The sequence below is a fragment of the Falco peregrinus genome, chromosome 1 (assembly GCF_023634155.1).
Source record: "Falco peregrinus isolate bFalPer1 chromosome 1, bFalPer1.pri, whole genome shotgun sequence".
In the NCBI taxonomy this organism is placed as follows: Eukaryota; Metazoa; Chordata; class Aves; order Falconiformes; family Falconidae; genus Falco; species Falco peregrinus.
In genome coordinates, this window is record NC_073721.1 from 30,197,186 (window position 1) to 30,212,204 (window position 15,019).

Genomic DNA, 15,019 nt, shown 5'->3' on the forward strand with positions numbered 1-15,019 from the left:
AAGACGGTCTGCTGTATAATTGCCTGTTACCTTAGACTCTGATGAAAAATCCATCCCTAGGACCCCAGAAGGTCGTTTGTAGCAGCATTATCCCATGATATCTAGAGACAATAGAAGAGTAAGGAAGAAGAAAACCTTCAAATCAGTGCTAGTCACCCCAGCACTAGTGCTGTTAGCTTTGGCAAATCCTGTCTCAACAATAAAGCCAGCTGCCATTTTGGCATCAAGACAGACAGACTTGGCATCAGCCCCTCTGGCACCAAAAAAATGCTTCGTGAGAGCTGGCACCAACACTGTGAAACAAGGGTAAGGCCCAAGGGAAATGCCACGCAGACATGAGATGAGCGCTAAAAATAGTGAGTTGCTGTCATTTGGAGAGAAAACAAATAGCACTTCTAAGAGTAGGGCATCTAAGATCCTCCATCAAGGTTGTGCTGGTAAGCAGCTTTGGGGCAATGCTGTCTCCTATAATGATGTGACCAAAGGACACACACAAGCTGTATTTTTGGTACCCACATGGTGCAAGACTCTAAAACTAGAACAGATGCTTACCATCTTGATTCCACATTTGGGGGATCTTGTTACTGTCTGCAGGCTCTGCCTTCTTCCCTGTCTGGAGCAGACTGTCTCCTCTTGAGCCATTACCAAAGGTCCTGTTTGCATACACGGGCATAAGGAAAACAAGCGCTGTAGTGCCAAAAAGGAAGAAGCCAGACTAGTGTCCCTGTACCACCCCGGACACACTAGCCCTCCTGGAGACAGTGTCGTTAAATGTTTAACAGCTGAACTCCCCCCTCCCTCCTCCTCTCTCTCACAGCAGGCTCAGAGAAAGCAGAGTAGGCTTTCCAGTGACTTCATTACCCACTCCAGACTAAAACTGAAGCCTGACACTAGTGCCCCAAACCTGAGAATGCTAAAGGGGCAGAATCGACCCTATCTCCACTGAAGAAGTTCAATACAGTAGTTTAAAATTTTCAGTCCCCCTCTGCCTCAGTGGTGAAGGACTTTAAAGTGGTTTTTTTTAACACCTCTGTGCTTGAACGGCAGGTACTGAAATAGCGGTCATACAAAACAGATGATGCAAATAGTCTTTGGCCTTAGAATTACATTGGCTTGGCCACAACTCTGCTGCTGTGAAGAAAAGCGTGCTGGACATGTGGCTATCATTTTCTTCTCCTTGGGAAAAAAGCAGTGGGAAACAATGTCACTGAGGGCTGGAAATTTCAAGCTACACTTAGCAAAAACTGTTTTGGTCTTGGAGAAGCCGCCTGGGCTTTTTGTTGCCACCACTCTCCCATCAGCTAAACAGCAGTGTCTCTGGAACAGCCTGGATGGGGCCTCTTTTGTCTTCTGTGTTAGATGGGTGTTGCAGAGGACTCATCAGGCATCTCCTCCACATCTACCCCTTGTCCACTCCATGCCCTTTCTTGAGTGTCCTTCTTATGATAGCTTAATACAGAAAGCAGTTGCAGAGGAGAGATTTCTTCCTGTTCAAAAGCGTAAAGGAACGTGCTTTACTGTTGTTATTTCTTCACCCACATATGAAAAGTGAAGAGGGGAGGACAGGCTCCTGCTGAAATACCAGGTGACAGTCGTGTGTAGTGGCTTCCTCTGCAATGCCCCCTCCTTTGGTTCAGGGCTCACGCATGGCTTCCAGGCAGAGAATGTGGCACAATGTGCTTGGCTGACAATTGCTGTTCCGGGATTCAATTGGAATCAATATTCAGCTGGAATCAAGCATGAGCTGTTGCCATTGGGGCTGTCTGCAACACAGCATGTCTTGAAGTGCGCAGTCTCTTCCTCCCTGGTTAACCATTACCCAGAGACAAAGACAGGTGACAGCAGTGAGGTTGAAATGCACTGTCCCTATTTGCTTATCTTGACTTAGCTGCAAAAGTTTCTTGCACTTCTAAACCACTGAGCTGACAGAAGCGGTGACAGGTTGCAGGGAAGAGGGACCTGCCCAAGGACAGTTTCTAACCACTGCAAGCCCTTGTGCTTCATTGCACATTAAAATTTATTGATCCAGCAGACTGGTTGCAACTCTGGCTCAAAAGCCAATTCCAACATGTATGGTGTCTTTTCCTGCAGTTATTCTTTGCTCTCTCTAACAATGATTAAGTCTGTTTGGCCTGGCAAACAGTAAAGGCAAGTGACTTCAGTGTCCTTGTTTTGTAGTTGAACTGCACACAAACTGGGGGACCCACTTTACCCCACTCTTAAATAATACAGTAGTATTAGACACAAGAGGGCTGAAAGGTTTGGTTTGGACTGTATGTCCCCTAAGCAATAGAGCAGATACTCTAGATCCTGTAGGTACCGGGAAATTATCACACTGACCTGTTCCTGTTTGTCCTCTGGAATTTGTTGATGACGTTGTTTGTAGGCAGTGCCGGTGCTATACGTTACATGAGCCAGGACACCTTGTCCTCATGTTGGAAAGTCATCATGTTCTTGTAGTGGTGCTGTTAGGGTGGAGAAGTGGCCCTTCATTCTTTAGGAACTGACAACAAGTGGGCAGATTTTGCGGGCAGCCAGAAATGGTTTCCAGGCAGGTCTAGCATTGCGATGCTTTTCCAGCATTGTTCCAGCATTGGTGATCTCCCAGTGTCTCACGCTGGTTCTGCTAGCAAACAAGCCCCTTCAGAACATTTGCTGTCAAAGCAGATAGACCTTGGTTGTTCCTGGATGTTGTCTTCTTCTAGAGAAGCAGAGATCTGCTTTTATACCTTTCTGTATGTTTCTTTCCCTTTTTTTTCTTTATTCCCAGAACCACCTCCAGGATAGGGAAAGATAAAGTCATTCAAGTTGCTTTTTCACACTTTGTTTCGAGTGCCTGACAGACTTATGTAGTCTCAGTTCCAGCACCCAAGGCTGTGAACCAACTAATGAAAATGGATAGCTGATGCTCCAGGTATGTTCCTGTTACCAGCATGAAAGTAACAGAGTGCGCTGGGACAAATGGAAGAGTCATTAGATAAAATTGTTCCGACTTTATGGTCAATTTATGCATATATATATATATCTATCTATATATCTGCACAACCATGGTATTAATATTTAATTGAGGGGATGTTATACACCACCCATATTTACTGTGCAAAATCTCTCACTGCCTAGGAGTGTAATAATGGTGCAACTGAGCGTAGCCTTGTGCTCCAAGCCTGAGAGATCTGAGCTGTGAGACTTCAATTTTTGCTCCAGTTGTGTTGTCATAACTGGATCACCTAAAGGTCAAGCTGTCTTCTCAGGGGGTATCAAAATGGATATTGCATCTTGCTGGGTTATTAAACCTGCTTGCAAACATCTCCCATCAAACACGGAAAGCGAGTTTAAAATGGCCCAAACAACTTCCATCATCTGCTTCAGTTGTATGCTGATTTTGGAGGTCACAAGGTACAGTGTGGGCTTGTGAAGATACCAGGCAGCATCCTTTACTCGACATCACGTTTGGGGCAGATGGCATGTTCAGGACTGCAGTACTACAGAGTGATAAAACCTAGAGGTCTTTATTTCCTTTTTTTTGAAAAAAGCAACTTGCTCACCATTATCCTGCAGTGGGATCCACACTGACATGCCAAAGAGGATGGTTGGTGGCTGCTTAAACAAGCAAATTTTCAAAAGCATGTAGATCCCATGATCTGTCCTGACATTAGCCCTGACTATTCTAAACTGTCAAGAGATTAATATACAGAGTAACTGTAAAAACTGGTGTTTGCTCTGTTCATTGTAGCTCTGATAGACACACTCTTGTGTTATAGATGGGTGGCCTTTGCAGACGTTAAACTCCAGTTTTGCGTAAAGGAAGTCAAACCCATGCTGAGCCTGCCTTAGAGCTGCTCTTGCTTTCATTAAAATAATTATTATTTCAGCTTTGGTTTCCCCAGGCGGAGAGCAATAAAAAATCGGAAAGGTTTGAAATGGACAATGAGCAGCTGAAGGCTTTGGGAAAAGATTTTGCATTAAGAGGATAGGGAAGATTGATATCTTCTATAAGAAGATAGCTAACAGGTACAGAGTAATGAATGGGTGAGAAGATGGATGGGGACTTCTGTTCCCACCTGCTAATAATATGAAAGTCAGATTAGAAGGTGGTGAATTCACTCCTGATGAAAGGAACTAATTGTTCACAACCACTGTCTATGAAACTCATTGCTGCAATACAAAGCATTGGGGCGAGAACTTAGAAACTTAAAAAAGAAAAGAGGAGGGGGTAAAATAATACCCCCTTGGGTTGGGATATCCAGTTGGATATATCCACAGCAAATGCAACAATTGGGAGAAACCAGGTGTTTTGAAAAGGCTCTAAGCGTATCGATTAGGGTATTATAAGTGTATGAACTAACTAATCCAATTTTTTTTTTCCCTCCCTTCTCCAGGGCTTTTTCCCTAGTCACCTGTAGCAGTTTGTGCAGCCTGTTACTGGCTGTTGGTCACTCAGAGACTGCAAGACAGGGTGGCTGCTGCTGCAGTCAAATGTAGTAATGCCTGCTTGCAAACCACTTTTTTTGTGTCAGTCTTTCCAGGATTGCTAAATTCACACATAAATTAGGATGCTTTTGCTTTTCCGCGCAGTTATTGCCTTTGATAGTTCTTCACAACTTGTCTTAGATCTGGAATGACGCTTTGCCTTTTGAGTATGTGCTGGAGGAGAGGCGGGTGGTTAAAGTTAGATTCCTTCTGACAGTAGGGATTTAGAAATTGCTGCATTAGCTCAGCCCTGGGATCTGCCTAGTCCAGGGCTCTGGGTAGCAACAGCCAAAATCGGATATTTCAAAGGACAGCATGAGGCCACAGAACAGATTACTAAAACAGAAAGCTGCCCTTTTATATCACTGGTGTTTGTCTATAGAATTGGAAAAGCAAAGGTTGAGAGTTTGTTTGATCCAAGAGCACAAAAGCTGGAAAATCACGCTGCCTGGCTGATGCTAGTTGACGCTGATGTTTTGTATCCTCCAGGAAATTAATTATGTGCCTGTTTTCTCTTAGGAAAAACAGAGATGTGCTTACTTTAAAGGGCAAGTTTATATGGTGGCTTTAAGTTGGTATGAAAATAAGTAATGCTTGTGTATGGTCTCACAGCCTAATTGTGTGGAGGACACCCACAGTGGGATCTCATCTGGGAAACAACCCTGGGCTGGGCTGGGAGGGAGGCAGCAGCAGTGGTCACTGAGGGGTTTTGGCACGCAGAAATGGGTGTCTTTCTGACACTGCTGCAAGCTGTCTGGCTGTTGGGGGGGTCTGTTCTGGTTTGGTTTTTTTTTCTACTTTCCTTTTTTTTTTTTTTTTCTGCTGTTGCAAATTAGCATTTATAAGAATTATATGTGGTTTCTCTGCCTCTCTCTTCTGAAGTCCTGAAATTATTGTTAAAACTGCTACTAAAAAAGGGATTCAGTGAACTCTCTATGGAAAAAAAAGCATATTCCTTCCCTCATTGAGTATTTTAATACGTTGAACTCCAAAAGTCAGAGAGGCCAAAAGCAAGGGGAGTTGCCCCTCTGTCAGATATCCATGGAGCTGCTGCTGGGGCACGTGGGAATGGCAGTGGTGTCCCAGTCCCCCCCGACAGACGAGGACAGCTGCTGATTAAAGAGAAGCACAAAAAAAGAGGTTGCTGAACTTTCAAAGTGAAGGTAGAAAAGGGAGTTAAATTTAGATTACCTTCTGCAGTGTCATCTCCTACACCCCTGTGGAACTTGCTGTACTCCATGCTTGGGAGAGGACAAACAAGACATGCCATCTTGGGCACCAGATGATAAATTTGTTTATAAGCTTTAATTGCCCCTTGGCAGGAAAACGTGAAATGAGCTCAAGTAGAACGAGAAACCTTCCATTGGGTTAGTTGGGTTTTCCTTGGGGAGAGGTGGATTAAAATGGCTTCCCGTCACCTGTCTGATGCTGGCGAGGCCAAATCCTGATCCTACTGAAACTGGGGGAGTTGCTGTTTCTTTATTGGGATGGCTGTTAACCTGGAGGGACTGAGTTGAACGGTGCTGTAACAATTGTTCAGAAAAAAATGGAGCCGTGGTGGTAGGCAGAAGGCAGCATGGGAGTACTTTGGATCTGTGAAGGCTTTACCCAGCGGGTCCCTGGAGCGTGGAGGTCCTTGGAGAAACCATGATGGTTGCTCCTAGGGTTCCAGTGCTGTTCAGCAAGCAGCATCAAACTTTGCTTTCTCCTTGAAAATAGATTAAATGTCTATTTTTGCTTAGTGAGATTTAATCATCACTGAGGAGCTGTCGGCTCTTGCCAACTTTTTTAATAGATTCCCCTCCACTTCCAGCATCCAGTTAGCAGGGAGGAGAGCGCTTCTGCTTCTTCGTGGGTCCTTGCCAGGGTCCCGCACAGGCAGCGCTGCCCAACAGCAGCTGTCTTAATGTTCTGGGCTTTTTTTTTTTGTTTGTTTGTTTTTGTTTTGTTGTTTTTTTTTTCAGAACTGCCCGACCTGATGTCATTTCCCTCTTGCAAACACCCCGGCTGGGCTGCGTCTGAGATATGTCACGGGGAGTGGGAGGAGGAGGAGGGGGAGCCAGCGAGTGCGTGCAGTGTCCCAGGACCCTGTTTACTGAGCATTCCCAGCCGAGGAAGCCCTGGTTTAAATAGGATCGGAGGAGCGGGCTGCCCGCAGCAGAGGAGGAAATGGTCACTGTGGGGCTTTAAATTCCTACCTTCCCATGCGCTGGTGTGGAGGATGAGCCTGCAGAATGCCTTTCCTCCTGGGTCTCAGACAGGTAACCGGCTTTGGTGCGGTGGGAGCTGCTCGCTCAGGTGGAGGATGTGACTGATTGCCTTTTTTTGGTTTGGTGGTGTGCTTTTTTTTGGTTGTGGGTTTTTTTTTTTTTTTTTTTTTTTTTACACCCCCCACCCCCCAGGAAATGATTTCTGACTTTCCCAAAACAGAACCGTGCAAGCAGCACTTCCCCACCCATGGCGTTTGATCAGGGAGCGCAGCAGTGCGAGGGACGCCTTTTATTAGCGAGGAAGGAGCAAAACTGCAAGGCAGGGAAAGAAGCTCTTGTTGTTGTAGACTCTGCGGCAGGATGGCTCTTTGTGTCGTGCTCCTGGGCAGTTTTTTGTTTGGTTGTATTTTAAGGTACTTTCCACAGTGCTTAATACGGAATTGTGTTTACATTGTTTAAAAACATGTCAAACTTTGAACTCTTTCCTTGTGTGGGTAGTATTTTGAGTGTTAAACTGGTTTGATTTTTGGTGTGTGGTGGTGTTTTTTGGTTGGTTTGGTTTGTTTTTTTAAGAAAAGAGACGTTTCTCTGTATCATTTCTGACAAAGGTCACCAAATGGAAAAGGGTAATGTGCTGTGACCCTCAGCTTGGTGACTTTTTAATTGTTCTGGGAGAGTTGAGCTTGAACAAGAAACTTGGGATAATTTAATAGCTGGTAATGTCGAGTGGAATGAGAAACGGTAGCAACTGCCCAGCTGCTCCCCACTGGAGGAGGTGCCAACTATGTGTTCCTAGGCTCGGGGAGAGCAAACCCTTTTTTTGGTCTGGGAGGCATGTCTGTAGGGGAATCTAACTGTAACCTCTTTCCAGCGCTGCTGGGATCCGTAATCCACAATAAATAGATATTGCATGATATCAGTGCTGCTTGCAGTTTCTAATTTAGAATTAAAAATTCAAGATTGGCCCGTAGCATGCTTTAAACTGCCTACTTTGAGTTGTTCAGAAACAAAGGCAAAAGGACTTAAGCACACTGCTGAGTAAACAGTGCGCTCTTTTTCCTTATCAGTTCAGTTTTGGTGAAATGCAGCTCCCCTCACCCCGCTGAACTGAAAACAGTTTTACATAAGAAACTACCTCTAGTACAATAACCTTCTGTAGGTGAATGCAATAGCTATAATAATAGTTCACTTGCTAGCACTCAGGGCAAAGAGATGTTCCCTAAAACCCTCAGAACTGAAATTTGGGCACGGAGGCTGAACGGCGTTAGGTAACTCTCTCAACTAGCAGTGAGACATACATAGCTGGCTTACATGTTGAGATTGCTTGAGTTTCATGGGTGTGTTTTTCTCTTGAAGTTCCTATTTCTAAATTAATCTTTTTGTTTTAGAGACTTTTTGGGACAGTTGAGGTGCTGCATGAGTTAGGTGTAATTCGGCTTCATTTGCTCATGCTGTGAACATTTGATTCTCAGTGGGCTGGATGGTACTTTTTTCTGTGCTTGTAACTTCGGCATCGATACAGAGGCATTTATAGGAAGCAGAAAAAAGGTGTTGTCTCGAGAACACAAGAGCAAAGCTCTTCACTATTTTTATCCACTGATGAAGGATATCATGGGAAAGAGCTGCTTGCAAAGCTGCTTGAACTTTTCTTAGTTTTAATCATTTTGAGTTTTAGTCATTTTTAGACAAAAAAATCTAAATATTTGGATTGCATCCTGCATCCAGATAACATTCAGAATTTATTTTTCTACTTCTAAAAGCAGAAAAAAAGGGTTGCTAGTGCACAGTGCTATTTAATTATAAGTGTGGGAGGAATTCAGGAACATCTTGTCACCTCTATTGTCTCTTGTGTTGGCATTCGAACCGTAAACGCTGGGTTGTCTGGGATGTCCTTTGTTGTTGTTGTTCCCACTCAACGCAAGGGGTGCGGATTCTGGGCTGTGCATGGCAGGGACAGGGAAGAGGTGCTCTGTGTGTGGGGCCTTCCCGTGTGCTGCCTGACAAGGACAAAACTGGGCTCCCCAGGACGGGCACCCCTTGCTCACTGCTGCATTGCACTGAACTGGTTTCCCTGGATCTGCCTTCACTTCTTCTGTGGGACCCAGTGGCATTGCAGCACAGCAGATGGACTACTGAACACATGGGTAAGAATAGGGTGTTTGGTTTGGGTTTCCTTTTGTTGTTGTTGTTGTATTGAGGATGATGTTTAAATGTCTAAAAAGCTAGGTCACCTCTATGTGGGTGTTTAAAGCTTCTGTCCCAGGAAACATGATTGTAGGGGATCTCAGCTTTCAGGGCTGCAGGTGGAAGCTTGAGCGTATTCATCTAGATCACCACATAAATGTGAAATAAAAAACCCCAAACCAACAGGTTAAAATGTTGGATTGCTAACTTTTTCAGTTTTAATTTTAACTGCTTGAGTTTTTCAGTGTTGTCAACTGTTTGGTGGTTTAAAACAACAAAATGCAAGACAGCTGCCTCAAAGCTGTAATTTCCTAGAAGCATCTTGTCTTTAATGGGAAAGGGCAGGGACTACAGCTGGGAAGCTTCTAGCAAGGTATGAAGGAAGTAAACACTTTCACGTGGCACTTAAAAAGTGAATGCACAGTTCTTAGAGTCTGAAAGTGAAACTTGTGGTAAACAGAAATGAAAACAGCTCTTATTGAAATATGTCAAAGTGTCCATGATCTGTGAAAGGACAGTGTTCCTTTAAAGATTGTTGGAGTATTTCTCCAAGATAAATGGATGCCACAAACCAATTTGTTCCTCAGATAAAGGTTAATAAAACCTCAGAGGTTCTGCATCCGCTGGGGGTGAAGATGGATCTTCGGTGGCTGATTAATCATGGTGATTTAAATACAATTCTCCTGATGCTAGCATTAGTGAAGCAATAAATGCTGTGGATTAGAATTCCCGTTTTGGAGGTCTTTACTGTGCCTGGGACAGCTCAGAGGCATCATTCTTCCATCCTAATACACAAATTTAAGTATTTGGATGTTTGCGCTTAATACTACCCCCACCCAAACTCACAGACATTCAGCAAAACAGAATTTGTGGTGGGTATCTTATGAAAAAATGTCCAGACTTGATTTATTTCTTGGCCTCAGTTGTCTGTCATAAGGCAGGCTTACAGGAATTTGTTCCCTGTCGTGCTGGCAGGGGCTGGCACCTGAGGTTCCAGTAACTCCCAGCAATCACATCCAGTTTCCTCTTTACCAATCTTACATGCTTTTGTTAAATTGAACCTACCAAAGGCATGGCACTTGCTTAGATGGTGGATTTTTGCTTTTATGTTCCAAAGGACTAGCAAGCGTAGTGTTTATGAAGACACGAGATGACTGGAGGCTTTGGTGCACGCTCAGCTCAGAACATCAACACGAGCTGCCCTGATGATCTATGGCTCCCCTGCGGTTCTGCTTGTCCTTGCAATCCCACCTACTGTCCTTCTGTGAAAGGTTCTGGTGATTTTTTTAATTAAGATTAATTTTTATTAGGAACTGGGAGGCAGCTGGCAAACCAGGGGCATTCCAGCATTATATTTTCAGTAGCAATTTTAACTTACTACCACTTGAGTCTCTTATCTGACAGAGGTGTTTATCGTCTTTGGTAGCTTTGTATTTGCGTTCTCATGAGCTAGTGCTGATGGGCTTGGCTAACCAACACCAGTGGGAGTCTGATATGTGAGTCTGAGTAAAAGCCAAGTGGTAACTCATAAATAGTGGATATCAAATACAATTTTTCCTGTTAGTTGTTTCTAACCTATTTGAGATACTGATAATCACTTCCATTCTGTTGCTCTGGGTGCTTAAAGAATATATATATAGTTCAAATACTACTGCAAGTTGCTCAAAATACATATTTTAATACTGTTTTCTGAAGATTCTGTCACCTGCTTAAATCCATCCTGCTTTGTTGTTATGGGTGCAGCTGGCTACTGAAAGTAAGGGACTGCTGCTTGCGAGTAATGAGGTTAGTGAAATAGGTCAGGATGTTTTTTAATTATTAAATAGATGCTTATTACCAAAGTCCCCTATGAGAGCCACAAAACCAGAAGGTCTGGAGTAGTCACAGGTTGAGACTGAGTCCTGTTAAAACCAGTAGCATCTTACCCTCCAGTGCCAGTTTGGCAGTCTCCCTCCAGCCTGCTGCTGGGCTTTTCACTGTGTCCCACTGTTTGTACGCCTGTTTGGTTCGTTACTCACCCCTGCCATTCCATTATTAATTCCCATCTCTTCTAGTTCAGATAGTAATTTGCTACGTAGTGCTTTGACAAATGCTGTACTGAAGTTTGGAGAGAATAGGAAATTAGAGTAGGTCTAAAAAAAATGCCTATCCTAGAAGACACGTAATTGCTGTCAGTAAATGCAAGTTACATCTCAAAGTGTTTTCCATGGTATCTGGGTATTACCAAGGTTAGGACGAATAGATATTCTGGCAGGTTGAATGACGCATAGAGGCTGTATAAATGCAAGGTGCTCATATTTAGGGTAATGGAGGCCGGATTTCTGTGGAAAGAGGAGACAGAGCAAAAAGCTAAAATGGTTATTAGATCTCTGTGATATCAGCCACTGCTGTTTTTGGTTACCTGGTTAATGCCAGCTGAGGAGTCATCTTTTGTAGGTGGTTCACTGCCAACTATGCACTTTTGAGCGTGGGCTGTGGTGTTTGTTTCTGCAGTTGCACATATTAATTTTCAGCTTGGAAAATAGCCACACTGGTCTGGAATTTGCTCATCGCCATCTTTCTCCATCCTTTCTTGCAGCAAGGGGCAGTTCAGGCAACCTACAGACCTCTGTGAATGCCTTCTGTCTTGATCATGCCCCGGATTTTAAGCTTTATTTTGTCACACAGACTTTCAGCAGAGGTCCAATACTAAACTTGAAGGTGGAGAAAATAATTGGCTTTTTTTCCTGGCCCTAACTTTAATGTTTGCTATAGCTTCATATGTGACAACATACAGTACTGCCTTGAGTTCTCTTATGCCTACCACTGCTGGATATTTTAAGGATTATTTGTAAAAGCACTTGACAGCAAAAGTGTGCTACTGGCGGAGTTGCCAGCATAGTTGTGGGTTTATCACAAATGCCAAATATCAACAAGAAAATAAGTCAAAAAATATCTTATTTTTATTCAGAGTTGCTTTATAAAGTTTGTGACAAATGAAGACTAATCCAAAACACATCTAAAATATGCAGAGACTCTCCAAATGCACCAAGATAAGGTCTTCCCAACTTAACCAGTTTCATAAAAAAGAGCCTGCACCAGATTTAACAAATAGTGTCTGTTGGACTGGATGGGGTGAGAACACAGACTCCAGGGCTGCAGAGCCTTCTCCTGAAAGCGCCCGGCTTTGGAGTGTGCATCAGGGATCCAGTGATTCCAGTTTCCCAGATCTGCATCAGCTCTTAGGATGATGCCAAGGAGGCAGTGATGCACATGCAGCCTTGAGTACATGCTGCTTTACAGGACAAAACCAATCCCTTGACATTAGCAGGAGATCTCTTAGGCTTTGCAGGTGGGAGATAACGGGTGGCATGTTCAGGCTTCTCAGTTGTGAAACAGGAATATTCTGCTTTAATGGAGTTGAGTGCTCTTTGAGACCAGACCCATGTAGATGCTGCTTAGTAATCCTGTCTGGAGGCGTCTACAGTTAGCTGAACAAAGTCTGGTGGGGAGGGATGTGCTTGCCTGGACAACAAGAAAACAAGACTGTCCTTCAGCAGGGAAGCCTGTGCTGGAATGCAATAGCCACTGGCTGTTGAGGAAGACAGTGCTTTCAGAAAGAAACCCTCCCCCTCCCTTATTTTCATAAGGCTACCTTAAAAAAAAAACAAAAAACCAAACAGAAAAGCCTCTGTAGTAATTTGATTTACAACTCCATGTTGTTAAGAATGATTAAAAGTGATCATTACAAGTGCTACTTGCAATGGAAACCAGAAACAAAGGCAGGTCAGTAAGTGCTCCAACTTTGCTTTTGTAAGTTGTTTTTTTTTTTTATTCCCCATATGCTTTTTTTCCACCTGTAAAACTGCTTTTCAGTCCTATGCCTTGTCCACACCTGTTGATGTGAAAGAGGAAGTAGTGTGCTTTCATATTCATAGCACAAGCACTTGTGATATTGTTTCCAGGAGTCATTTAGACTATAGATAACTATATTGTTGATATGTCTTAAGCAGTTACAGTTTGGTAGCATATGACAGAAAGAATGAATGGGAGAAGGAAGCAGGAATAATGTAACAGGGATGATGTGAAAAGTGCAGGCTGGGATTTAATTAGAAATTGAAGCCTGATCAAAGCGCTTGGCAGTAGGCAGAAGTTTCCTGACAAAAAATGTGGCCTGCACTGATGGCAGTGCATAACCTCTTCCTTGGCTTGCGAAATGGTGCAAGAAACTGTGCAGTGGCTCTGCTTTTCATAGAAATGCGCCTTAAGCAGGGAGAAGGAAAGGAGACTGAAACATTCAATCCAAAGGAGGCGCATGTAACGTGTCCCAGAACAATGCTGTCCCTGTGTGGAATCTTTGCCTAGTAACTTCTTCCAAATGAACATTTGTTACTTTATGTCTTTTCCTGTGCCCTGTCGAGTAGCCTAGTGTTGGAGGTGGCCATGCTTTGAACAGGGGTCAGGCCATGTGACCTGCTGGGATCCTTTCCAAACTAAATTTTTCCTTGATTCTGTGAAACTGTTTAGAAACAAGGATAACAGTTCTGTGTCTGGCACATGGCACCGGGTCTGATGGCTCCATGTGCCCAGAAACCCATTGGTGGCCGGGCTGGCAGAGGGCTACAGAAAGGCTCCAACAGGAGCTGCCTGGACTTTGAGGAGCGTGGCTGGTGGCTGGCACTGCAAGGACTTTAAAACCCTGGACTTTATGAACTGTGGGAGCTGAAAGCCAACTGTGAGACTGTTTAAAGTTACAAGTGCTTATGTATTAGCAAGTAAGATGATTTCTCTTGTTCAGCGTGCAAAGCAGCTCCAGACAGTAAGATCTGAACTCTAGATGGGAAAGGAGGATGTGCTCAAGACTTAATCTCCAAAAGCAGGCAGGAACAACCTGCACAATACCAACCTAGCTGCCGGGGATCTTCTGTTCAGCATGTACACCCATCCCCTCATAGACCTGTTTGCCAGCTGGGCTAACAAGAAGCAACCCTGCACCTAAGCATATGGCATTGTGGAAGGGTCATCGCAAATATAGTAAGGTTGGCAAGGGGGAGTCAGGAAGTTCAAGTAAAAGGATAACGTGATGAAAGCCTCTGGAAACGGGACTACTGAATGTAGTGATGTTAAAGCTGTTAAAGGTTGCTGCTGCCAAAAAGACACCAATGTGTGTCCCTTATTGCTACTCTGTGAAGGAGACAACACTGAATCAAACAAATTTTTTGGAAGTAAACATAGGTGGTCAAGGATAGATCAGTGTTGTGATGCAGAGCTGTTCCTGAAATGGCACTGTGGGACTCTGTTCTTTCACCAGCTCCACGTGATTCACTTACTGGTTCAACAAGTCACATTGATCTTTGCATGTCACAACCACAGACCTCAGCTGATCACTTTCTGGCTTGTGCATTATCAACAGGATTGCAATTTTGCAATGGGATCTTAATTTCTCAATTCTGTTGATATGAGAGCCAAAATCTATGCTGTTCGTCAGTTACACTAACTCTGCAAGGCCAACAAAAATGAGGAAAAGTGTAAATAAACTAATAAGAACAGATAAGAGAATAGATGTGTCCCATTCCTAGTTCTTTTGCTGACTAAAATTACAATTTGTGGAATTAATAGTGTGCCTGAAGCAAAAAATGCTGTGCTAGCTCAACAATGCCTCCTAAAAGTTGCTACCAGCTGCTGCAATTAGAGATGGGAACACCTCTTTAAGCCCTGTAGGAAAATGTTGCATCTACTGTGGGTATGCAGCATCTCAAGACAATGTACAGTGTTTGCTTTAGCTACCTGTGGTAAGGGGAATCATCTGTTGGTGCTTTTTAAAGACTTTTGTGGAAATAGTAATACCTGTGGAATCTATCTATACTATCATATCCTGAGTTGTGCTTGTTGAACTGTGCTCTCACACAATCAAAAACCTTTTCCAGAGTTGGTGTGATTTCTTAGGAGAAAAATGCAGTGTGGGATCTTTTCTGTTGACTGTGTAGGAGATTGTTCTGCTTTTAGAAGTTGTATTGCTGCTGTAATACGGGTGCTGAGGTGAGGGACCCACAGGCCCAGTGCTGGGGAGGTGCAGCTCCGGCTGTGGGGGTGCTGCGTGGTGGAGTAGTGCTGGTGCTCCCCCAGATCCCCAGTAGGCTGGGTCTCCTTAAGAACTAAGGACTCCTTAAGAACTT

The 15,019-nt window shown here is 43.8% G+C and overlaps 1 protein-coding gene across 3 annotated transcripts in view; it reads left to right on the top strand.

The window, feature by feature from the left end:
• The window catches only part of WBP1L (WW domain binding protein 1 like), a 65,581-nt gene that overhangs the window by 34,212 nt on the left and 16,350 nt on the right, over nucleotides 1-15,019 (top strand). Inside the window, exon 2 of one of the 3 annotated variants that reach the window (XM_055811610.1) lies at nucleotides 6,435-6,731. The exons of 1 other annotated variant lie outside the window; for it this stretch is intronic. In XM_055811610.1, the coding sequence (XP_055667585.1) occupies nucleotides 6,705-6,731 (27 nt within the window). In that variant the 5' untranslated portion in view covers nucleotides 6,435-6,704. Of the gene's footprint in view, nucleotides 1-6,434; nucleotides 6,732-8,468; nucleotides 8,825-15,019 lie in introns of those variants that run through there. One more of the 3 variants, XM_013300448.3, reaches the window with a different exon arrangement.